This window comes from Cicer arietinum, chromosome 1 (assembly GCF_000331145.2).
Source record: "Cicer arietinum cultivar CDC Frontier isolate Library 1 chromosome 1, Cicar.CDCFrontier_v2.0, whole genome shotgun sequence".
NCBI lineage: Eukaryota > Viridiplantae > Streptophyta > Magnoliopsida > Fabales > Fabaceae > Cicer > Cicer arietinum.
In genome coordinates this window covers 45,533,312-45,557,489 of record NC_021160.2, presented here as the reverse complement: position 1 = coordinate 45,557,489, position 24,178 = coordinate 45,533,312, and the positions used below count along the sequence as shown (strand labels likewise).

Genomic DNA, 24,178 nt, shown 5'->3' with positions numbered 1-24,178 from the left:
TAATCAATTTTTTTATTAATAAACTAAAATGAGAAAATGAGCTCTTTTAAATGACATATACACTCATTTTACTTTACAATAGATATTAGTGTAATTGTCTTTAACTCATAACTCAACTGATAAAGTTGATGTTGTCAAATTTGTATGTTTAAACCTAACTCACAGTTATATGTAAAGTTTTAATGAGTAATATCAATATTTAATTAACAAATAAAAGATATATCATAATAAATCATGAATTTATTAAAAATAACAACTTTTAATTTTCTAACTTTATACTTTACTCATATTAGATTATCTAAATTCCTCTAATTAAATTATGCACGATTCATCTCTTTCTTTTAATAATAGAGAAGGTATGCATATCTTTTAAACAGAATTGAAGGAGTGTGCAACTTTCTCAATGAATAATGAGAGTTTATTATGTTTTTAATTATACACAGTTTGTTTATATATCCACTTTATGCCGCATAAAAATATTTCTTATATCTTTTATTTATATATTATATATATGTAGAAAAAAATAGTATATTCTTTCGTATTTTAGTGTTTGGCCGGTATCAACAAGATATAAATATTTTAAAATTAAATTTATTTAAATATTAACTAAATGTAAAAAAATATGTGGTATTAAATAGTTCAACGTTGGGTATCATATCCAATAAAATATCAAAGTATCCGAGTGTTGAATAAAAATTTGATATATAAATTGATTTTTTTCTCACATTCGTGCAGAGCACCGGACCCATATATGGGCAGGAGTAAATGTGGACAAATATTTAAACATATCTCAGCTGATGTGAGTGCAATTTTTCAATCTAAAATCCCATGAAACCAACAAGTTGCATTAAAAAAAAAGGCACTTTAAATATATGATTAAGCTTTTTGTGGCAGTTGAGGTTTTTCTTCATGTTTCTATGACAACTTGACGTGAACTCACCTAATGCACTAGCCAGTACAAATTGTGTGGTAATAAACATATCCATGTAATCTCTTTTCCATATGGTGATCAATAATGCACTATATTTTAATATGTACTTTAGGCGAAAATAAATTATAAAGTGATACTAGGATTTGTCCAAAAAAAAATTATATAATGATATTGGTCAAGTCATTATCTAGAAAAAGTAGAAGTAACGCGTTAACATTTGAAATTTAATATTTTCAGCTACATTGAATAATGCCAAGGAATTAGGAAATTTCCTCCTCTAGATTGATGTCGTTGAAAATAGAGTATGTGAGAAAATAGTGGAAAATGAACATAATGGTGTAAGATGGTATATTCAAAATGGTATGTGAGAAAATGAATGTCGATCTGCTGCATTTAGGGATCTTCGCATTAATGTAGTTAAGATATTAGCAAACTAAAAAGTGTTATTTTTTTTTATTAATGACTAATATATTACGTATGTTTTCGTGAGTGATTAAAATATGCTTTATGTGATATAAAAAAATCAATTTTATTTTTTCAGTATTAGGTTGCAACGTGGAGATGTGAAGATATGATTATGTACTATATTTATTTATTAACTTTGGGGGAGGGTTACACATTGGAGGATAAGATCATTTTCATAAAAAATATATTAATTACTTATTGAAAGTATTAAATATTTTTTTTTGTCTTAAAAAAATTCTATCATAATTAGTTTACACAATTGTATGGTTTTAGTTCAAATTTAAAATTTAATAATGTTAATATTTGTCAGTTGAAATAAAATTTATAGAGATTAATAATACTATATTTAATTGATTATAATTAGTAAAGAAGTACATAAAAGTTATAAATATTCGACAGAGAGGCAATTACTACATTCAGCCATTGTTTTTATTATGATCTGGTACTATATATAGTTTTTATTTTCTCGTAACTTTATCTTTAACTTTTGTTTAGATTCTAATGTCATTATACATTTTTATTTATTTATAGTTTCCTTTTTATTTTTGTTTATGGTTATTTTACATTTTTTTTAACTATACCTGATATGCTTTAAAATTAATTAAATGTTTTTTTATTATACTATATATATTTATGTCTCGTTTTTCTTATCATTATTTTATATTAGAATTTTAAAATAGAGTATTTCAAAATAGGAACATCATTAGAATCAAAATAGTTGTTAAAGTTAAAGTAACAAAGAAGTAAAAACCATGTCTGGTATATGAGCATAATAAAAAATATTATATAAGTCATAAGATAGTTTAGTGGAAAAACGTAAATATTGAAGTGATGATAAAATTATAGATTCAACAGAAAGTTATATTTTTAATAAAATTAATAATTAATAATTAATATTAATTGTTTAAAAATAATAAAAAATATTATTCGAATATTATTGACATATTTTTCTGATATCTATATAATATTTATGTATTTTGTTAATAATTATAATCAATTAAGTAGAATTATTAATAAATAATTAACATTTTTTATTATTTATTATTTTTTTTGTTTTTTTATTAAATATCATTAAAAAAAATGAGGTAGTGATTGCACCCTTATGGATGACCCTTCCCAAAATAAAATTAGAAAAAAAATTATTAAACTCCACGATGTGAATAATAAAAAATAAAATTAATTCCTTTATATAATTGCATTATAGAAATACGATCAAATGAATATTCAAAAAATATGACATTTTAATATTTACTTTTTTAGGGTGGTTTATTTTTTTTTCAAAAAAGAGGAATAGTAGAAAAAAAATTCAACCCCCACATACATTGTAAATTACAAAAATTATCCTCCATTATAATAAATAAATTTTTACTTTATTAAAATTTGTCTCAATAGAATTTGTGTTTCAGTAATTCCTAAAATCTAGTTCAATTGATGTTAATACCATTAAATTGATTATCGTATTTCACATTTAAAATGAGATTTTGCATTTATTTATAAATGTTTTTACTATTTTATCTACATAAAAGAAAAACAAATTTTGAATTCGAGAAAAATAATATACATTTTAAATTGAATTTTTCGTAACACATAGAATTTTGTAGTGGTTGATGACTTTATGTTTAACAAATTTAAATTTAATTTTCAAAAACTCTAATGTGTTTCAAAAACAAAAAACTCAATTTTGAGTTTTTTAAATTGTAAAAAAAAAAAAAAAGAGCTTTCTATCACGAATTACGTTTTAATCTCTAGAAAAAAAAAATAACCGTAATATTTTCTTTTTTTTTTGTAAAAAACGGTATATTTTAGATAATTGAAGAAGTGAAGATGAAAAAACTAAAAATAGAAATAGTCAAAAGTGAGAAAAATAAAATGAAAATTTTAAAAACTTATGAGAGTACGAGATTAGTGTACAGCTATTAAAAAGAATCAAGACAATGAAAAGAGATTGGTGAGAAGTGTTAGACTTCTCTAAGGATATTTAATATTTAACGTGTCTCTAATAAAATTAGTAAAGAAAATCTAGAGAAGAAAAAGACATTATCACAAGTGAACACAAAGGATGCAGCTCTATGTTTGGTCCAAATATCGGTTTAATGGACTAACCTTGTAGCCTTTTACCATTTTATGGGCCTTCTTAAAACAACACAACCCAAACAGCTACACTAATCCACCTATTTCATCTTTGGCCCAAAAGCATAAAAAACTCATATATGCTTTGGATGGTACCTGCTGTCATGCATGCTTGTGTTGTGCCTAAGCTTTATCTCATTATTTTCAGCTAAATATGTACGAGTTTACAAATGTAAGGGGAATATATAATTTCAAGAAATCGAAAGAATATGCGAGAAAAACCGACTAAGATTAGCATTCTACAACCGCAATAAGTATAACTTCTAGATCTGCTACCTACGGTAAGATTAGTTACTATTTAAAAAAATCAATTCCTACTCTGATTTTGTTTTGATATTTTTAATTTTTAACATGTAACTGTTGGAAATGATGATGCTTTTAATGAAAAATTCATTGGAAATAATGATGGCATTTATGAGAGTTAGTGTTATTGTGAATAAGTGATATTTAAAATTCATATAAATTACATCGCAGTCAAATACTATATTAAAATAAAGATGAATATATTATTAAATATGAAATAAATATTTAAAAAAATATAAAAATGATGAATTGACAAATATTTATTAAACATTGTTAGTGAAAAAATGAGAAAAAAGATTAAAAAAGAATTGATCAAATCTTTATATGTATTCGTCATTTTCACTTTTATTACCATTTAACATTTTCTTATAAATATTAGTTTAATTGGTTTTTTGCTCACAAATAAGAGATAATACCACGTATCTGAAACGTGTCAATCTGGACCCTTTTAACGTGTCGTCCAAACTTGAAAGACACTGTTCCTTTCACCGCTTGCAACTTCAAAATATATATATCAATCAACAAGTAGCATAATATTAGCATATCACTGAGCTACCTAACCAAAAGAGGTTATTTAGAATAAGTACGAGGTGTAGTGCTAAGGTTACAAATTTGCCATGTTGCTAACCAACAAAACATTCCACATTGTCACCAAATCTATGTCTTTTTATGCATCTTCTCGTCTTTCCACAGCTTCCTTATCAACAGCTTATGAACGCGTCGAAGTATCGATACTTCTCTTCAACTTATGCGACTTTTTTCTGTAAAATTAAAAATAAAATAAATAAAAAAAGCTTTACCCACCTTTTGACATTCTTCTAATTTTTTTTTAAACGATTCCTCTAAAATTGATTCTTGTATGACTTCAATAAATTTTTTTTTTAAAACATAACTAATAAATAAAATAATAGATAATACTATAAAAGATTTTTTTTTGAATAAATCAACTTTTTTAATCTATGTATGATACTATTTTTGTTTCTATATATAAGATTTTTTTTATCAATATATAAAATTAAGAAAAATAATTTTTATATTAACGCTTGGAATTGGAAAAGGATCTTTATATAAAAAGTTTTCTTTAAAAGAGGAATTTACCTATAGGGTGAAACTATTGTGTTGAATTAAAAATGAATTATGAGTAAAGAAATGAGTTAAATATGATGAAGTGATTGAAATTGAATGTTAATTATGATTAACAAAGGGAGTAGAAAAATGTTGCAGGGTAGTAATGCGGTGGCGGAAGCAAATAGTGATGATGGTGGTGTGACGAGAGAGGGTATGTACAAAGGAACGGGAGAAGAGATGGGTATGTCAAGTGATGCAGCAAGAGAGGGTCCAATAAAAGCAGAGGAAGAAGGAGATATGGTGAGAGATACTGCAAAGGATAGCATGGATGGAGCTTGGATAGCAGCTACAAACAAGGTTCGAGATTGTCACAAGGATGAAGGGCAACGATAATTATATAAGGAGGAAACATCTTATAATTCCACAATGTTTTATTCATCAAAATGTGTCATCACTTCTTTATGTAATGCCTACTTAATTTCAAACCACTTGCATAATTATGGGTCGTTATGCTTTTCCATTTGCCTATTTACAACTTTGTGTTAGATTAATTAATTAATTAATTATGAATTGATAATAATTAATTATTAAAATTATTATTAATTAATTGTTGAAAGTTTATGTTTTTGATTGGACAGTAATGAATTTCATTATATCAAGCTCAATATGAGGTCTCTGCCTTTTGAGATCAGTGTGAAAATGACGGGGTCGAGGAATAGGAACACAGTGCTGATTGATTCAAGTTTCATTTTCATTTTTTGATAGAAAAATAGATGTAATATTCGCCAGAGTTGCAATGACAATGCCCAATATGGTTGGGACCAATGCATCCAAAATTTGAATTTTGTATTCTTACTATTCAACTTATGCAATTTCATCCCTTTCATTTTTACACAATCAAAAGTAAAAAAATGGTTTCAAAACCGTACTCTTTGCTAAAATTTGCAGTAATTAAATTGTTTTCTCTACAATTTCAGTTCACAATTTTTTTAAGTAGTGTAATTTGTGTTTTGAAAATTTTAAAGTGTGAAATTTTTCATGCGTAATTTTTTATTTTATTTTTATTTTGTAGAGATAGAAAAAAATACTATTATGTATTGATTTGATTGAAGTATTCATAAATGATCAAATTTTTTAGTCACAAAAAGTTGTCATATCATAGACAAAAGAGATTGAACGACAAAAATTGAGTAGTTGTTATTATTATTCGTTTTGACATAGAGTTTGAAAAGAGAGGAATAAAGTCAAAATTAATTCAATTGTGATAGAGGTGAAAAATATAAGTCAAATAAAAGTAATTCAAAGACTTTAACTAAAAGGTGTGGTTGTCTGTTTAAACTTAGATCAAGACAACTGAAGAATGATGATTGATGAATTATTAGTTTAATGTATGGACTCTGCAACCATGAGTAAGTGGCTATTTTTTTTATAAATGCATTTGTGAGACGCTTAAAATGAGAAAATAAAAAACATGTCGACGAGCTGACAAAATATCACATTGTATTGAAATATATGTTGTCATTTTCGAGAGATCGAGATAAGGAGAATATGAATAATATCTCTCAAATTTATAAGCAACGAACCACATACATGAATAATTTGAAAAGACACATAACTAATATGCAACATCTGTTGAAGTTACTTGAAGCTGAAAAGTATGTTTGTTGGAGTAGAACTCATAAAGACTCCAACGTTGTGAGAAATAATATGTTTTGGACGCATCCATATTTCATAACTTTGTTGAACATATTCCCTCTTGTATTGATCATGAATAACACCTACAAAACCAACAAATATAGGTTACCATTGTTTAAAATTGTTGGTGTAACTTCTATTTGATTGACATTCAACGCTACATTTGCCTACATGGATTGTGAGTGTTAAGAAAACTTTTGTTGGACATTGGAGAAGTTAAAAGAGTTGTTTGTTTCAAATACCTCATTTTCTTAGGTGATTGTGATTGACATATAACTTGCTTTGATGAATGCAATTGAAGTTTTATTTCCATTTTCAACAAATTTACTTTGTCAACTTCATATCAACAAAAATGTTGGAGGCAAATGCAAACAATATATATATCGAAGAAGGATATGCAGGAACGTGTTCTAGATTTCTAGAGGAAAATTATTTATTGTTATGAAAAGAAGGAGTATGGAAAACTTTGTTTGAGCAAATATGTGTCGATAATATTATTTTCTTTGGCTACGTCAAAGACACGACACATGGTTGACTCCTCATAAGAAAATATTTGTTGAAGCATGTCGAGTATTGCATCTAGAAATACTACGACTAATTATTAATTTGTCATTAAAACTTTGTATTTTATTTTATATTTATACATATTTAGGATTAACCATGCATATTGGATAGATTTTTTATTTAAATAATACCAAACTATTTTTATGTTTGAATATTAGAGTTGAGTCTGTTCATTGGACATTAAAAATAAATTTGAAACACAATACAAGAAATTTATGTAGGGCATAAGATGGTATAAATGGGACGTTGAAATTTTAAACTATTAAGATAAAATGATAATTTGAGAAAGTAAAGGTTATATAAATAAATAAATAAATATAACAAAATTTAAATTCAATAAATATAACTTAATTCTTGATTCAAAATTGAATAAATAAATATAACAAAATTTTAAATTTAACCAATTTTAATAAACACTTTAATAATAATATAAATAAATTTAAAAAATTATCCATCAAAATATTTATAATATTAAGCTCTTTTTTTTTTTTAAATACCGTAGAAATTGTTTTTAAACACTAGATTTTTATAGTCTACCGTAAAAGTGCTTATGTGCAATTTTGCTTACTAGTATGTCCGTACGTACAGTTGGTATACGGTCTCGTGACCTCATCGCACTCCCTAGTTTGATAATGATAACGACTCCTTTGTAATTTTTGTTGAACTTTGAAATATACCTTTTCTTAATTAATAAGGTGATAATTAACATTCGATGTTGATCAAATGCAATGAGAACCGTTCTTCACCGAATCAGATTTGGTGACAGAATACACAACACATTCAAATAAAAAGAAGATATTGCAAAGTAGTAGATTCCTCTTCTCTTCAATGTTTTCTTTTCTCATTTCAATTCATCTATTCTACACCGATGCATGGTCTTACATGTGTCACACAACCATAGTGACGTACCAACTAACGTGTTGTGTTACAAAATCTCCAATTTTCATGACTCATGTCGTTATCTTTCACCACGTGTCACACACCAACCGTCGTGTTTTTACTCTTTTATTATGTGAATATATGACTAATTATAAATTATTATAATATTAATAATAATAAAATTTATTTTATTAATTTTCCACTCTAGAAAAGTTATTCTCCTTCATTCCATGTTTCATTTTCTACCTTTTTCTCTTATATATAAGCTAACCAAAACCATGATATTCAATATTAATTCACGTACTTAGACATCAAAGATTATTAATTGATACATACATATATAAACACTGAAAAATGGCAAAGAGATTTCACTTTCTTGCACCCTACAAAGAAATGGTCCAAAATCTCAAATCAAGTACCACTCATAAAGTTGGAATAGTTAGCAACTTCTCAATTACAAACCAATCTCATGTGCATACTCAAGTATACATGTCTCACTTTTTGTGTATAGATTTTTATTACAATAGCCAATATAAATAATTAATATTTTGTATATTTTGTAGGGTGGAGATCCATTAGTAGGAGCAATAAATCAAGGGTCAGAGAAAGCAAAAGAGGTGTTAGGGAATGTAGAAGGAGGTGGTAAAGAAAGTGTTGAGACAGCATGGGATGCAACAAAGAAAACAGTACAATTAGTAACGGATACTACAACTGCAGAGGCTGATATGAATGTTATGGACACAGTTGAGTATAGAAGTAGTGAAGATTTGACTGGTCAACTTGGAGATGGTTGTGATAAGATGCAGTTCTAGTAATTAAATCCATAAGTATTAATAAGAGGGTAATCCTATATATATTATATACTATGCTTTTTGTTTTGAATGTTATCTATATAAGTGATAAAAGGTTGATGAAAATGAAATTAAACAATGTGATCTGCTTCAGTTTGTTGGTATTTGTTTGTTTGGAGCCAAATAATTTATGCAAATTTCATTTTTCCTTTTGAGGTACCGAAGCTACAACGAGACTTCACATCTTTTAATATAGATTTTTTATTGATTAAATTTTTTATATATAATAAAAATCTTAGACATGTATTAACTCTTCTAATGAATTATCTACAAGATTGTGCACCAAATGAATTGGAATAAATTTGTTCATGAATCACAGTCTATTATTAAACTTTATGAAAACAAATAATATATGTATCGTAAACTTCCTACATAAGTTTTTAATAAAAATATAAAAGGATCAATCAATCTTTCATTTAAAAGTTAAATAAAAAATTAAAAAAGGAAAAGACACATATGTAAGAGTTGAAAGCAGAAATCTCTTTTAAATAGAGAGAACTTTTGATCAAATTATTTAAAAAAAATTGTTACAACACCTAATGGTCCATTATTTTTATTTACAAGTATGTCATAATTCAATCATGAGTTTATTTTAATTTATTTTTGTTAGAGATTAGAAAAACACTTTTTTTTAAGGACTGATATGTGTTTTTTTTGTAAGAATCAAAATGTCCTTTACACCGAGGAATATATGTATTAAGGAGGAATGAGTATAATAGTGATAAGTGTAACGGTGTGGTTCTGTTCCTAAAAGACACAAGATTCTTGGTCCTAAGGCCAATTGAATCTCATTCAAATGCTATGTTTTGGTTACATACTTCTAGAAAAGAAGTACATTTACACCATTGATGAAGTACGTATGAAAATTCTTAAATTTGATGGATATTTCTTTAAATAAAGATCTATTCTTTCACTGAATTCAAAAATTGTGATTTATATATTAGGATGACAAAAGAATGTCGAATTAATAATTCCATTGGGATCAAAAATAGTAACAAAGATACTATGGAGATCAATGTATCTACAATAATTTTCAATCTATGTGATGAATGAGATGCTATAATGGTGACGATATATGGCAGAAAGAACAAATACAAAAAATACATTATGATTTAGTGTTTTTTTCTCAATTTTCTGTAATTTTTCTTTTATCATCATCTGTTGATTCATTGGATTAAAATTTTTGAAAGGAAAAGTTTCAGTATCTAAAGATTAAAAATTACTAAGAACAATTTCAAACAACTAGGGAGGAGTATCGTCATTTGCATTATTGAAATTTTCATCACAATCCAATGGATAATCTTGATTGGTAACAAAATCAAATTCATATTGATATTTATCAATATAACTAAAGGCTCATGATACCATATCAATATAATATTCATTGTAAAATTTTCAGATTAATCATGTTCATATTTTATTGTAGATTAATTTTTATCATGATCATTTTTTTTTTTTAATTTGGTCAAAGATTTTCTTCAATTATAAATTTGAATCAAATCTTATTTTAAATTTTCTTCAAAAACACAAATCTTTTTTGATACTTTGCGAAGTCAAATATATTGTTTTCATAAAATATTTGTGTTATCATCAAACTCTAAATATAAAACCAACTTGATTCAACAAATAGGTCATATCCTTGAAAGACTTGCAGTTGTTGAAGAATATGTCGGACGATGATGTTTCTGTTTGAAGTATCCCACCGGGATCAAAGACTATGATGTAGAAATTTGAGAGATCAAAGAATGAAAATAAACTTCTAACGTTGATGAACTCATTTTGTTTGTTCATGGTGATGATGATGTCGTAGCAACGCACGACTTGTGTTTCAACTTCTTAAGGAGTGAGAGGATCGTGTGATTGATTTCAACATATCGTCAATCTCTTGCTCCAAAATCCTTGATAATTAGTTTTGCCGCTAATAGAACAATTACAATCTTTACCTTACCATTATGAACAACTATAGATTTATTAATGCAAGATAGTGAGAGACAAATTTTAGATCTATATCGACAATGACTTTTGTCATTGCGACTTTGACAATAAAGTCTATTTTGATCTTCATAATCATAATCTTAATCATAGTCACATTCAAGAACATGGATTTCATCTTCATAATCTTAATCATAATCACATTGATCTTCATCGATGTCGTTTATGAAAGCATGAAATGAATTTAAAGCTCTAAAACCAGTCTTTGATACCATGTTAGACATCCATGGATGAAAGGGAGAAAGATCATAATGATGAGCCAGATAGAAAACATACTGATACTCTTAAAAATTCATGTTGAAAATATATTAAATTAATTACTAACTACTTTGTAATAACCCTTAACTAAACTCCTAAATTAGTAACTAAAATATATAATCTTAATAGTTCATAGTTCAGCACAAACTCAAGGTAAGAAACTTCTTAGCTTGAGTATGATCTGCAATGTGATACAAAATATTAAAATACAACTAACAAAAAAATCTCATGTAAGCAGTTATATTGTGTAGTTGATCCTCATGAGGGTCATGACTACGAGATGGCCTATTCCAAAAATCAAACTAAGTAAGCATGCAGTTTCTTGAGAAAGGTCACATAATAATTTTGAGAGTTTGATGTAAAGAAAAATTTCTTAGAATATTACAATTTAAACAATTATTAAATATATTAAAACAATAAATACAATAGCTCTATTTATACAGTACATTTCAAACTTAACCAACTAACTAACAAAAATTTATCAACTAACTAATCTCCTAAACTAATAATTGAAATATCTGATCTTAATAAAAATTAAATCACAAATAAAATATGATCATAATTGGTGACAACACTGATTTTTTCAACAATCGTATGTAGCATTCCAAAAATATGATTAAACAATAAAATAAAAACAATCAAAGATGAGGGACATAAACCAAACTTATCCAAAAGAAAAATCAAAGAAAAGCGATAATTGAAGATAAAATCTATCTCTAAAAAGACCTTTCTAATGCAATTTGGCATGTAATCCCACCAAACCACACTTGAGCGGAAAAATCTATCTCTATTTGTCTTAAATTTAGATTATTTTTGCAGCATATTTGGGCAAGAAATGAAAGTGAGGATCGAAAAAAAATACATAAACCAACAATGAAAAGTGAAGGGATACAATTATTTTTCTTTGTTAACAGATTTACTAATTTGTCCTTTTTATGAAATAATTTGTCTTCATTTTGTGTTTTTCTAACACATCATTGAAGAAAAAACATGCTTGTAAAATTATGACAGAGTAGACACACATCAACTCAACAATTTGGAATTAAAAACCCACTTTGTGACATGGGCCAGCCAAATCCATTTGTTATTTTTTGTTTTTGTTTAATTGGTGTGGACCAACACTAAGAGCCAACTATTTAAGAAGTCCATAGTAACTTCAAGACTTCATTTTATAAATATGCTGCAAAAGTGTGTCATGAAAATCACATTTTAATTTTATGTTTAATGTCATTTATTCATCCTAGGTTACCAAATTTTAGGTGCGTAACAACTTAATCAATAACCCAAAAAAATTTAAAAAATCAATTTAATTAACTAAATTCTATATTTTATTTTATTATTTTTATTTTCAAATTCAAATTGAAACAAATTAAATAAACTCGATCTATTGACTAAAGTAATAAATTTAAGTCAAAATAATTTTTTTAATTTTAAAATATATCAACTAAATTAAACCAAACAAAATCGCTTATTATTGACTGGTTTAGATTTTTATTTTTAAAAAACAAATCAAACTAACTTATTACACCCTAACAAAGCTTAGGACCAACACCAAATTAGATGTTACCTTAATCAAATAAAAACCTTATAATGTCTCTGATCTATCCCTTATTTACAAACAGCACCATTTCTTTCCTTGGTACATTGTCCTTGCTAAATAATTCTCCTACACTACACATCAAAGAGAACCTAAAAAGAGAGGGACCATTTAAACATGGTACCACAACAAATGCACACTTCTCAGTTCCCCTTGCATTTGAATTGGGCCAGTTAGGCTTTGTTTTGACTTCATGCATAACAAATATTATCATGAGAAGTTAAGGAAAGAGGAAAGGGGCCAAAAACAAAGAGTGATTCATAGCTTGGCACGATATATTCTTTAAGAAGTTTGTGGAGGGTGTGTGCCATTCTGTTTTTCATGGCTATGTAGATAAGGCAATAACTACATAATTCAAGACATTATATACATCTATGGCCAAACATCATTTATACATACGAAAATTATTTTGTTTTATTTAACTTTTCAGCTTTGATAGGTTAATAGTCAAGACGTGGTTCCAATTGCACCATACATTGCAAACTCCATTGAATGATTAAAGCCTTAAAAGGGATGTTTATTTGGACGATGTTATCGGATACATTAGTTAGTTATACTAGTGAGTCACTTGTTCTTTTCATTAGTTATATAAACTTTATGTACCGTTGGATGTGTTCTCTTTAGTCAATAAAAATCGATATATTTGGTTCAAAATTTAATTCAAATACATCCATTTTTGTTGACTCGTCTACTATAATACATTAAAATAATATCTCAAATACTATTACTATAGATCATCTAATATGATGTTATTTCACTTAAATATTGCAACATAAAAGAAGAAATGAAGTGGCATATGTAAGAAACACTCTTCCATTCTCTTTATGATACTTGCAATTTGGCATTTTGTTTTAACACACATTTTGCTATTTTAGCATCTAATATATTTTTTAGAACTACTCATGTGTCATGAGTTAAATACAATCAATAATATTCATTATTTGACATTCATTCCTTCTCCATCATTATTCGTAACTGTCTCCATATGTTTTTAACTCTCCACTTAATATTGAGTCATTTTAAAGGTTTCTCAAAAAATATATTTATGATACCGGTTAGTGGAATATTGAGTCATTTTAAAAATTTCTCAAGAAATATATTCATGATACCGGTTAGTGGAAGTTATTTTATATCTCATATTGTTTATGTTTGTTTGGAAATTGGAAGACAGTGACAAATATGCTTAATTTCCTATGCAACTCTTGCTATTGAATATGTTTTAGATGGTTTTTCAATAAATTTGTACTTGGTCACATCTAATTTGTGTTTCTTTCTACTTTCAGACTTTTTTCCCTTTCAGCAAAACAAAAAGCATAAGAATTTTTACATTTTTCAAATTTATATCTTTGAGTTTTAATTATATTTAGGGATTTTGGTATCATATACTTAGTATATAGTATCATCATGAAAAAAAAATCACATTTTAATGAAAAAATTACTGTTTTTAGTGAGATTTATAAAATATATTTTATAGTTATATTTTACAAGTAATTAAATATATTTCATTTTTTTTATATACAATTTTATATCACGAAATTTAGTAGATAACTAAAATTAATATTTAAATCACATAAAGAAATATAATTAAGAATTAGGTCAATAATTTTGTATTAAAGTATAAAGTTCTTTAAATTCAACTTATATTGTTTATCATGTTTTTTTCTATTTTTTCTTATAATACTATTGGTGATATAGACTAAGAGGACAATATATGTGCTTTCTTGAAATATTGAATTTATTTTATACCATTTAATACTAAAACATATTTGTAACTTTTTTCAAATGTTAAATTGCTTCGATACCTCAAAAAAGTTATCTCTAACACATATTTGTTAGCAATTTTTGCTTTCTATATTTGTTTCGATATATCAAAGTAGTCTTACATTATTTGAAAATTAAAAATAAAAATAATTTATAAATATTTGCACTCTTCAACCCATGAAGAAGAAAAATCATGAGATTTTAAGGACAAGACTCAAAGTAGATAATACTTAAGTCGGAACAAAACAACTAATCCTATTAATGTCTAATTGTATACATAACATTACATTTTTTATTTATGAAAATTTTAAAATTATAAATTCATCCGTGCGACGTACCGATCTTAATCTAATTTTCATATAAAGTGTATAAAAAATTCAACTCTATTATCAATCTAATTTTCGTATTATATTTTTCTCTAACCAATGACTTTTAACAAAAATAGTAATAGATGTGTTCATTACCTACTAAAGAATTTGGTTTAAGGCACTAGCCACATCTATATATACAAATAAAATGATTTAATGACATAAGTGATTTGTTATGTAAAGTGATTTGTAACAACAATAGTAATAGTAATAGATGTGTTTAATCCCGTATTGATTAGAAATAGAGGAAATGTTGAATATATAAAAGTAGTGACTCATATATTTAATGCATTAAGATTTTCGGTTGAGATGTGGTGTCAAGATCTCTTATGAATCTTGAATGTTTAGCACTCCCTCAAACTTCCCAACAAGTGGTATCAAAGTCATGATTCAGCTTGGTGGGAGATCATAGTGCGAATCGGTTTTAGTGTTGTAGTGGAGGGAGATAGTTGGAATTCAGGTGTGTGAGTTAGTCTCACATCGATTAGAAATAGACGAAATGATGGATATATAAGAGTGGTGGTCCATATATCTAATGTCTTAAAATTTTGGGTTGAGATGAGATGTCAAAGTCTCTTAGAGATACTAGACGTTTAGTCGATTATTATTGCCGTGCTCTCCAGATTCCCCTTCAGATTATTACCTACTAAAAATGTTGGTTTAAGGGACTAGTCACATCTACATATATAAATAAAATGATTTAATGACATAAGGATTTAGTCATCATCACTTGAGTAGCTAGTTGCTAGGTTGCGGTTTCATCTTTTATTTAAGGATACATGGAGACGGCTGGATTTATGCATCTAACATAATATACTTAATGTGAAACTCCTAACATTCTCATGTTCTTTAAGAACCAACATCTACAACAACTTTAACTCTATCAGCAGTGATCCAATGGTAGCCCTTTTCAGTATTAGTATTCAGTAGAGTACCTTAATTTAGTCTATGGATGACCCTTTTCATGAAGAACTATCAATGAAAGCACCAATTGTTAGGACTTAATTAAACTCATAAGGATAGACCAATCCAAAAGACTAGTCCACTAGATGTGAGAGCTTCTTGGATTAAGTACCACATTGTGTGCAATTTTATATCTAACATTTGTCTTATTTATATTTAATGTGATACTAATAACTTACACTTAAACTCAACAATTCAATTGTTAGAACAGCGACTTCGGTTCAAAAGATTAGAGATATGAAAGCTCAAAAAGAAATACACAATGTTGATTACGAAGTTCGACCAATTGTGTCTACATCTTTGACTAACATTTGGGTTAAACCCTTAGAGCAGTTGATTTGCCCTCTTGATTAGAGCAAAGCATACACCACAAAGATCCTTGAGTTATCTAACAGTACTATCACTTTCAACACTCCACTTCCCATTTACTAAGAATTAAGACTCAAACTTAACTTCATTTGAATATACATTATTACAGTACAAACCCATTATGCATGCACTACTTAAATACCCTACCGTCTCAGTGTTTCTGGTAGTTATTAGTAGAAGTAGTTTTTAAGAATAGAATAGAACTGCTTAACATTTTCGTTTTATGTATTGTATTTAAGCCATATGCATATTATCATGTAGGCTCTCTCTTTTCAATGATATGATAATAATAATAATAATAAACTTTGTTCTTTACCATTTGTTCTTTGTCTACTATTTTTTTCAATTAACAACATGAGTTACGGTCTACGATAGTAATTGCAACCATAATATAACAGTTTTAGAGATTTCTGCAATCACATCACAATTCTAATATTAGTCACATTTGTTTGTATTATACTGCAATATAAATGTTCGTACCACAACAATAACCGCAATTTAAAACAATGATTTATATTAATTAACAAAAGCACACAATATACAAATTTGAGCCTGCGGTCCACACCCTTTCCACCTTCTTTTCTTTATTTCTTGTTCTCTATAAACTCTCACTTTTACTCCATTCCTGTTGAAAGACATGCTAGGAGTACTATGGAGAGGAATCAAACATCACTTAAGAAAGACAACATAGTTGAACATGAAGAAGAGGAAGATGAGGAGGATGAAAGTCATGAAGAAAATGAGAAGAAGAAAAGTGCTTGTGTGAATGGGAAAAAAAGGCCAAGTAAAAGTGGAAGATTTTCTCCACCTTTCTGTCAAGCTGAAAGTTGTGATGCTGATTTTACTTTATCAAAAAGGTACCATCGTCGCCATAAGGTGTGTGAGGTTCATTCCAAGGCTCCTTCTGTGGTGGTTGCAGGGCTGAGGCAGAGGTTTTGTCAGCAATGTAGCAGGTGTTTAATCCTTGTTCCCTACTATCATCTAAAAAGTTTTTTGTCTCGGTTTGAATTGATTTTGCCATGAACTTTTTTTGTTAGAACCAAAATTAGTCTTTGAGATCAAGAATTAATCATGTTAATCATCGGAAAATATATGATAGCGTACCTGAGTTCATAATGACAAATAGTAGTACAGTTTGATCTTCTGTCTCGTTGTGGTAATAAGATATCAGCAATAGACGGTACAAGTGTGTGTGACATGGAAACCCTTTTATCTCTTGGTATTTATATTTTAGGCCATAAAATAGAATTACCCTTTTATCTCTACACATTAAAGATCCACATCCTATTAGATACTTATAAACTAATTATTCTAACTTATTAGATCACTTTTAATTAGGCGTAACTTAAATGACATACCACAATGCATGATACATAAGTATTCAGATATAAGACCAATGTTGGATTAATGATCCAACACTTTTTCGCTATAGTTGTTTTTGCTATTACTATCATTGGTTTAAGTTGCAGCTTGCAGTTGCAACATAAAGGTTTTAGAGGTCTTTGCTATGTCATGAAGTCCGGACACATCAAAATAAGAGAAATTTATGTGTCGGTAACATATCATACTCTTAGGATCTTCCTAAATACAAATAAATATTTGGATTTAAAAATAGAAGTATGTTGAACGCATATATCAAAAACACTAATTAAGAAATTCAACATTATGCCCCAAAAAACCAGAAATGCATCCGTGCATTCAGCTTATTAGAAACATGTGATGGTGTGTGTAGGTTCCATGAGCTGATGGAGTTTGATGAAGCTAAAAGAAGCTGTCGAAGACGCTTAGCGCGACACAATGAACGTCGTCGTAAAAGCCCTTCTGGAATTTGCAATGAAGGAAGCAGTAGTGGCATCAAAGGGCAGCAAGACAGAGATGGTGATTGGAACAAAATTGAGATGGACATGTCAAGAAGTTCTAGTCACGAGTTTTTGAATTTCAGCTGAATATCCATATTTCAGCATGCTTTCTCTCTTCTGTCATTGGTTCCTTATATGTCAAGGCATATAATATTTGATAAAATTAAAGACCCTTTTGTTTGTTACAATAATAAGCATGTAAACCATAGGAAATAAAATTTCCCAATATCTTAAGGTGGGGTGTGTTTTGTCATGCAAATAATTGGTCAACTTCCACGGAGCTAGCTATAATGTGTATATGTTTCTAATGCGCTCTTGGATTGATCAGAATAAGTTTCTTTTAGATATATTTTGCAAGTTTTTAAACTTGACCGAATCGTCCAGTTCAACCGATTGAACCAAAACCAGCTAGTTGGTGGATTGGATTGATCTGGTTATATCAAATTGAATCAGGAGTGCCTCTTTTAAGGCCAATGTTACGCCCAAAACCCTAATTAAGTACTCTAATAGCAAAATTATATTAAATAATAACAGATATTATAATTGAGTTTCTCTTACCACTTTGTATCATACATGAGAGAACTATTTGAAAATTGATATAAACAAATTAAAATATTTTAATTTATAAAAATATGAAAATTTGAATTTACAAATTTTTTATTTTCAATACTCTAAAAAGAATTAAGTTCATTTTTTTAAAATAATGATTTGTAAATATCTGTTATACCTAATGCAGTAATGCTGGTATGAGAAAATTGATTACTAATTAAAAAGTTCAAGAAAATATATATGATACAATAAAGCCTATTGACTCATAAGAAATTTACTTCACCTTTAATATCTTCTCATGTGCTAGATAACACTGCATCTGTATTGAGTACAGCAATTTCAATATATTGCACAGAAGAGCAGATAAAATGGTGACAAACATAACCCTTATGTTGTCAAGGGTAAATTCTCAGCTTTTTCTGAAAATGTTTCCCTATAACAATAAACATTTTGGTATAGTTCCCCACACAGATCAGTGATATTGACCAAACTTTCTAATATACACACAAATTAAAATGTAGTTTGGTCTTCAAATTGTCTCAGTTGGTTTGTATGAAGGACATAACAAAATAAAAGCACCTTATGGCTATCAAGCTTAATCATTACACCAAAGTATATGTTACATTTGCAAGTTTATTGATCAAAGTTTACGTGAGTCTTGTGAATTGTGATCACTGAAGTTTCACAACAATGCAGGAGATATCATCACTGCTTTTCCTGTTAACTGCTTCTTCAGTGAGGCGCTTTGCCGAAGACCGAGCATCCTTTATATCTTTGATAGTATTAACTGCTTCTTGATTTGACATTACCTAGAATAATATATGCATATATATAAATAAATATCGATTGTCATATTACATAGCTACAAATTTCTGAATTATATGAAACTTTCATTAATGTAATATGACATAATGTGCTTGCATCATGCTTCATTTATCAAAAACTGACCTTCCACAATCCATCACTGGCTAATATAACAAACTCTGCATCATCGTTTATCTTCTCCACTGTTACATGTGGCTCTGAACTCAAGTGTTTTTTCAAGCTTTTGTCGCCAAATGCCCTCGACACTGCCAACCGTCCATCAACTCGTGGAACATCCCCTGAATTGACGACAAAAGATGTATCCTTAGTACTGGAACGAAGATAAGTTCACTGCGTGGCAAATGCCACAACTGGACGACGGAATGCAAATTTCTAATAAGGTCAAGCAAAACAATGAACATTATAAAATATATAATACCTGGAAATCGTGAGACAAAACCACCTCTATTTTTTATATCTTCATGTTCTGTGATTGGTTCATGATCCACTGAAAGTTGTTTGGCCACACCTTTCTTTGATAAAACGGCCCGAGAATCCCCGATATTGGCTACTATTAACTTCTGACCATTAATCAATATTGCAGTAACTGCGGTTGAACCCCCTCTACCTAATTCACCTGACTTCTCTAAAATACTAGAATCGGTTATACTATACGCTTTTTTGACAGAATTTACAGGCTCTTTCCAGAAGTCAGGCTACATGCAAAAAAAAAGGACAGTTGGACTTCTGCTAGAGATGGAAATCATATTCATTCGACTTTTAATTAACATTATGAATTGTTTTCAAGTTGATTTTGAGGATCTGCAAGCAGATCTTCCTGAAAACTCTACTACAGTTCATGAATCATAGAAATCAACACACACAAGTTAAGAAGTAACCAGAAAAGGGAAGTTACCTCTTTTAAGATATTATCGAATAAATGTGACTGCAAGTAGTTAGGTACATTGTGACCAGCATGGCCATCAAATATCGCAAACAAGCCCAATTCGTTGTTATCAATTTGCTTAAATCGAGCAACGAGATAATCTTCCATGGCGTGATACGATCTTCCCTTTACCAAGTGAAAGCCATGAGTTATGTGTTTCGACATCTTACTCTTTCCTTTCCCTGAATCAGGGTCTGAACCAAACCCAACTTTTTCCTGCAAGCAACGTGCTAATGTCAAATGACTGTCACAAAAACAAATACTAAGCGAGGGCAAGAAGACGAGCTAAATGAAAAGAATTTTGGCATGACTGGTATGTTCTAATACTTAGTTAAATCTTCAAGGAACTTAAAAATAAAGAAAAACATTTCATCTAATAGGGATTTCTTATATCACTAACTGTTCCCAGTAACAAAGATATGAAATCTTCTGCAGCCAAACAACATATGGAGGTATAGTCAATCATTATCTTATCTTATCATTATATATTTGTCATTGTCATTACATTACAATCGGGTCGCTAACAACCCCCATTTAACCAAGTTTTTTCATTCATTTTTTATTTTTCTCAACTGCCAAATCATAATTGAAAACAAATTAATGACCTGTCTCACCAATGTTACACCTATTATGATCAGTAAAAAACATCACTTATTTCCCATTTCACCAGTATAATTTTACACATTGACACTTAATGTAATTTTAAATCTGAGATTGCAAGTGCATATATCAAGGGGAAATAAAGCAAAAGATGCTCTTGTTAATTGCAAGTGTGACTATCAAGAGTTCCCCATGAATAGATTGATCGATATTTCCGCTAGCTAGATTCACAACTGGCAAAGAGAATATTCAAAAGGAGGCTAGATCTTCATAATAGAAACAGTTGAACTTTCCCATTTATGCTCTCTTTCACTACGGTTCACATAGTCAAGAAAGTGGATTTGGAAACAGTGATTGACCTTCCCACAGTCCCATGTATATGAAGAATGATGAGCATTCAATCAACTAATTATGAACATTGTTGGACACAAAATACAAACTGAAATGTTCTGATCAAATGACCAATAAAGTTCACACTCTCTTCATCAAATTAACAATAGCTTTAGCAAAATTAACAAAGAACTTTTCCAAAATTCCATCTTTCCTAGAAGAAAGTAAGAGAGCACTATTATCTTGCGCAACAATTTAGCAAAATTCTTGATGGTGTATAGTATAATAGTACACGGACACCAGACACAACGCTAACACCAACACATAGACACCAATAATAATTAAATGTAACCACACGTGACAGTGTCGGACACCAACACATGTCGAACAAAAGAACTACCTTCAATCCGAGGTGTCGGTTCTACATAGCTCTAACATCATTGTATTGTGATTTTGTAGATATTGGTGACAATACAAGTTTACAAGAGACAGTAAACCTCAAGAAGATAATAATAAAAATGGACTTAGAAGCGAAGATATATAGATAGCATAAACCTTCACTTTGAACAATTTAGACTCATAGATGTTAAGAACAATTAAACATAATCTAGAATAAGTATATTTTTCTGACCCAGAAACAGATTCATAATCAATTTCAGCGATATAAGTCCATACAGATCAAGGCTAGTTAAAAGGTTCTACCTTTAGTGTACACACACACACACACACACACAAAAATGGAAATAGTCAATTAGAAGTCAAAGTCAATTAGGGAAAAGCAAGCAAGCAAGCAGAGTGAGAAACACAAAAATAAAATAGAAGAAAAGTAATAATATAGCAATAACAGAAGTGGATAGAAGAATGAATGGATGAAGATTGATAGATTAGAAAGAAATGAACATATATATAATAATTAAGGAAAGTTGATCTAATAGTAATAATAATAATCCAACATTGAATATAATTAACAATAAAGGGATGAAATGAAGGATCTGTTAATATGTAAACCTTCATCTTATGAAGGATATCTCTGGCAGCCATAGGTGAGTGATTTGAGTTGTGAGAGAGAAGAAGAATGACTTTAGTTGACTTGACTTGAGTGCTGAGTGAATGATGATGAATTGATGATAATGGAAAATTATTTATTTATTTATTTATGGCGTTCCTTCGCTCGTTCATTCATTCATAACGCGTTGTGGCTACTACTATATGTTTCTTCATTTTCTGTCCTTTTCCTTTTTTCGGAACTACTACAAACAACTAGCTCGTTCTTCTTTGACTTTGCCCACGCGGCACACACATCTTAACTTCACCTTCTAAATTATCATTTTAACTTTCTAATTGTTAATATATCAAAACATAACTTTAATCAAATTCATTTTTTTATTTTAAATCAATTTTTGTTCATCTAAATTCAAATTAAGTGAGTTTAATTATTATTAATGTACAAATATTTGTTTAATTATCTCATTACCAAAAATATAAATATTTTGTTTATTTTGTGGTTAATGGAGGTTATAATATTTATAAATAAAAAAATGTGTCTATTTTCAATGACTTTCTTATAATGAGGATTCTAACCCTTTATTAGGGTTTGTCACCAATGATCTTAAGGAGTGTACTTCCAAAGAAAAAGGTGAAATGAGACATTTAGAGTTTCTCAACAAACTCTACTAAACTAGTAGACTATAATAACATGGTGGCGAAGAGTACCGGACCTTCACCAAAAACTTTAGGGTTCGAATTTTTAAATTTTTAATTGGAAAATTAGATATACTATTATAGTATATTTTAAATTATAATTTTGTATATTTGCAAATGGAATAAAAAAGAGAAGAAATCATATTTAAAAGTTGCACAAATTTTTTTTGGAGAGGAAGAAATTTGAAAAAGAATTTGGTTGAGGTTGGTATATATTCAAATCAATAAATTTTATGTTTATTTAGTTTGGTTCAGTTTACACGGAAACACTAACAAAAATTAAATTAAATTAATTGATTTCAATTTAATATTTAAGTGTATTAAATTATTAAATTAATTTTTATATTTTAAAACGAAACTTACAACATATAATTAAAACTTAATTTAAAAGATGAAATGTATTTTTTAAGTTTGATTTAATTAATTTAATTTTTTAATCTATTTTATAAAGAGTAAATAAATAAATTGTGGGGACCTTGAGATTGAAAGGAAATTGAGGCAACCATGGAGGCAGGGAGTTATTGTTAAACTCCTAGGTAGAAAATTTGGTTTCAAAGCTTTGGAGATTAGATTAAAGCAAATGCGGATAACGAATTAGGGCGTCATCGATATCATAGATCTAGGAAATTACTATTTTCTAGTAGGCTTCTTTAATGAGGAATATTAATAAATAAATAAATAAATAAATAAATAAATAAACTTGTTGGGTGGACTTTGGTTGATCTATGATCATTATCTTAATGTTGGGAATGAAGACTTGAGTTTTATCCAACCACTAAATTGATAGAGAAGTTAGTATTGTGGATTTTTGTCACTTTTTGCATCAACTTCTCAAAATACTTTTATATTCTCTTAAATATTTATTTGCATGATAGGGTTCAGGTTTTCTTAAACTTTCACCATAAGATAAACATATTAAAAAAAAATGGTATTCAAATTAAATTAAGAAATTTGCTTTAGGTTGGATTAGAAGGCTGAATCTGGCCGTTCACTTGTCCCAAAATGCACATTTACCTAAGTTGGGCCTATTGGTCCTACCACATAAACCCAAAACACATAAAGATTTTTTTTTTCAAATTCCAAGTTTTACTTGTACTATGTTTGAAAAACGTTATTTGTACCTTTGTCATTATATCTTTATATACAAAGAAAGGTACACTATATCTGATGCTGCCATTGGTTGGTCTTCTGAGTG

General features: G+C 28.4%; 4 protein-coding genes across 7 annotated transcripts; 3 read left to right on the top strand and 1 right to left on the bottom strand.

Annotated features, from left to right (window-relative positions):
- The first annotated feature begins 4,359 nt into the window (after positions 1-4,359).
- On the top strand, positions 4,360-5,415 carry LOC101497010 (uncharacterized). Its single transcript, XM_004488676.4, has 2 exons — positions 4,360-4,554; positions 5,054-5,415. The coding sequence occupies exons 1-2, from the start codon at positions 4,447-4,449 to the stop codon at positions 5,288-5,290; spliced, it is 345 nt and encodes a 114-aa protein (XP_004488733.1). The 5' UTR covers positions 4,360-4,446; the 3' UTR covers positions 5,291-5,415.
- A 2,876-nt stretch (positions 5,416-8,291) lies between these two features.
- On the top strand, positions 8,292-8,990 carry LOC101497664 (uncharacterized). 2 transcript variants are annotated; one of them, XM_004488678.4, is made up of 2 exons: positions 8,292-8,506; positions 8,599-8,990. In XM_004488678.4, the coding sequence occupies exons 1-2, from the start codon at positions 8,390-8,392 to the stop codon at positions 8,845-8,847; spliced, it is 366 nt and encodes a 121-aa protein (XP_004488735.1). In that variant the 5' UTR covers positions 8,292-8,389; the 3' UTR covers positions 8,848-8,990. The 2 variants fall into 2 exon arrangements, with proteins under 2 accessions (XP_004488735.1, XP_004488734.1); XM_004488677.4 differs by having other exon boundaries at positions 8,307-8,518.
- Positions 8,991-15,624: 6,634 nt separating this feature from the next.
- Positions 15,625-18,312, top strand: LOC101498218 (squamosa promoter-binding-like protein 3). 3 transcript variants are annotated; one of them, XM_004488680.4, is made up of 3 exons: positions 15,625-15,762; positions 16,830-17,147; positions 17,927-18,312. In XM_004488680.4, the coding sequence occupies exons 2-3, from the start codon at positions 16,846-16,848 to the stop codon at positions 18,138-18,140; spliced, it is 516 nt and encodes a 171-aa protein (XP_004488737.1). In that variant the 5' UTR covers positions 15,625-15,762; positions 16,830-16,845; the 3' UTR covers positions 18,141-18,312. The 3 variants fall into 3 exon arrangements, with proteins under 3 accessions (XP_004488737.1, XP_012567867.1, XP_073221350.1); XM_012712413.3 differs by lacking the exon at positions 15,625-15,762 and adding an exon at positions 15,778-15,913; XM_073365249.1 differs by lacking the exon at positions 15,625-15,762 and having other exon boundaries at positions 16,730-17,147.
- A 488-nt stretch (positions 18,313-18,800) lies between these two features.
- On the bottom strand, positions 18,801-22,496 carry LOC101498795 (probable protein phosphatase 2C 39). Its single transcript, XM_004488681.4, has 5 exons — positions 22,291-22,496; positions 20,323-20,568; positions 19,846-20,122; positions 19,551-19,705; positions 18,801-19,411 (listed from the first exon to the last, which is right to left on the bottom strand). Exons 1-5 carry the CDS (start codon positions 22,321-22,323, stop codon positions 19,274-19,276), a joined length of 849 nt encoding a protein of 282 aa, XP_004488738.1. The 5' UTR covers positions 22,324-22,496; the 3' UTR covers positions 18,801-19,273.
- Between the last annotated feature and the right edge of the window lie 1,682 nt (positions 22,497-24,178).

Coding starts and splice junctions, on each gene's coding strand:
- LOC101497010 (XM_004488676.4), top strand. CDS start 4,447: ATGTTGCTAACCAACAAAACATTCCACATTGTCACCAAATCTATGTCT. Junction 4,555..5,053: donor CAGCTTATGAACGCGTCGAA/GTATCGATACTT, acceptor AAAATGTTGCAG/GGTAGTAATGCGGTGGCGGA.
- LOC101497664 (XM_004488677.4), top strand. CDS start 8,390: ATGGCAAAGAGATTTCACTTTCTTGCACCCTACAAAGAAATGGTCCAA. Junction 8,519..8,598: donor AATCTCATGTGCATACTCAA/GTATACATGTCT, acceptor TATATTTTGTAG/GGTGGAGATCCATTAGTAGG.
- LOC101498218 (XM_004488680.4), top strand. CDS start 16,846: ATGGAGAGGAATCAAACATCACTTAAGAAAGACAACATAGTTGAACAT. Junction 17,148..17,926: donor TTTTGTCAGCAATGTAGCAG/GTGTTTAATCCT, acceptor TGGTGTGTGTAG/GTTCCATGAGCTGATGGAGT.
- LOC101498795 (XM_004488681.4), bottom strand. CDS start 22,323: ATGGCTGCCAGAGATATCCTTCATAAGATGAAG. Junction 20,569..22,290: donor ATATCCTTCATAAGATGAAG/GTTTACATATTA, acceptor CGTTGCTTGCAG/GAAAAAGTTGGGTTTGGTTC. Junction 19,706..19,845: donor TTTTGTCTCACGATTTCCAG/GTATTATATATT, acceptor TCGTCAATTCAG/GGGATGTTCCACGAGTTGAT.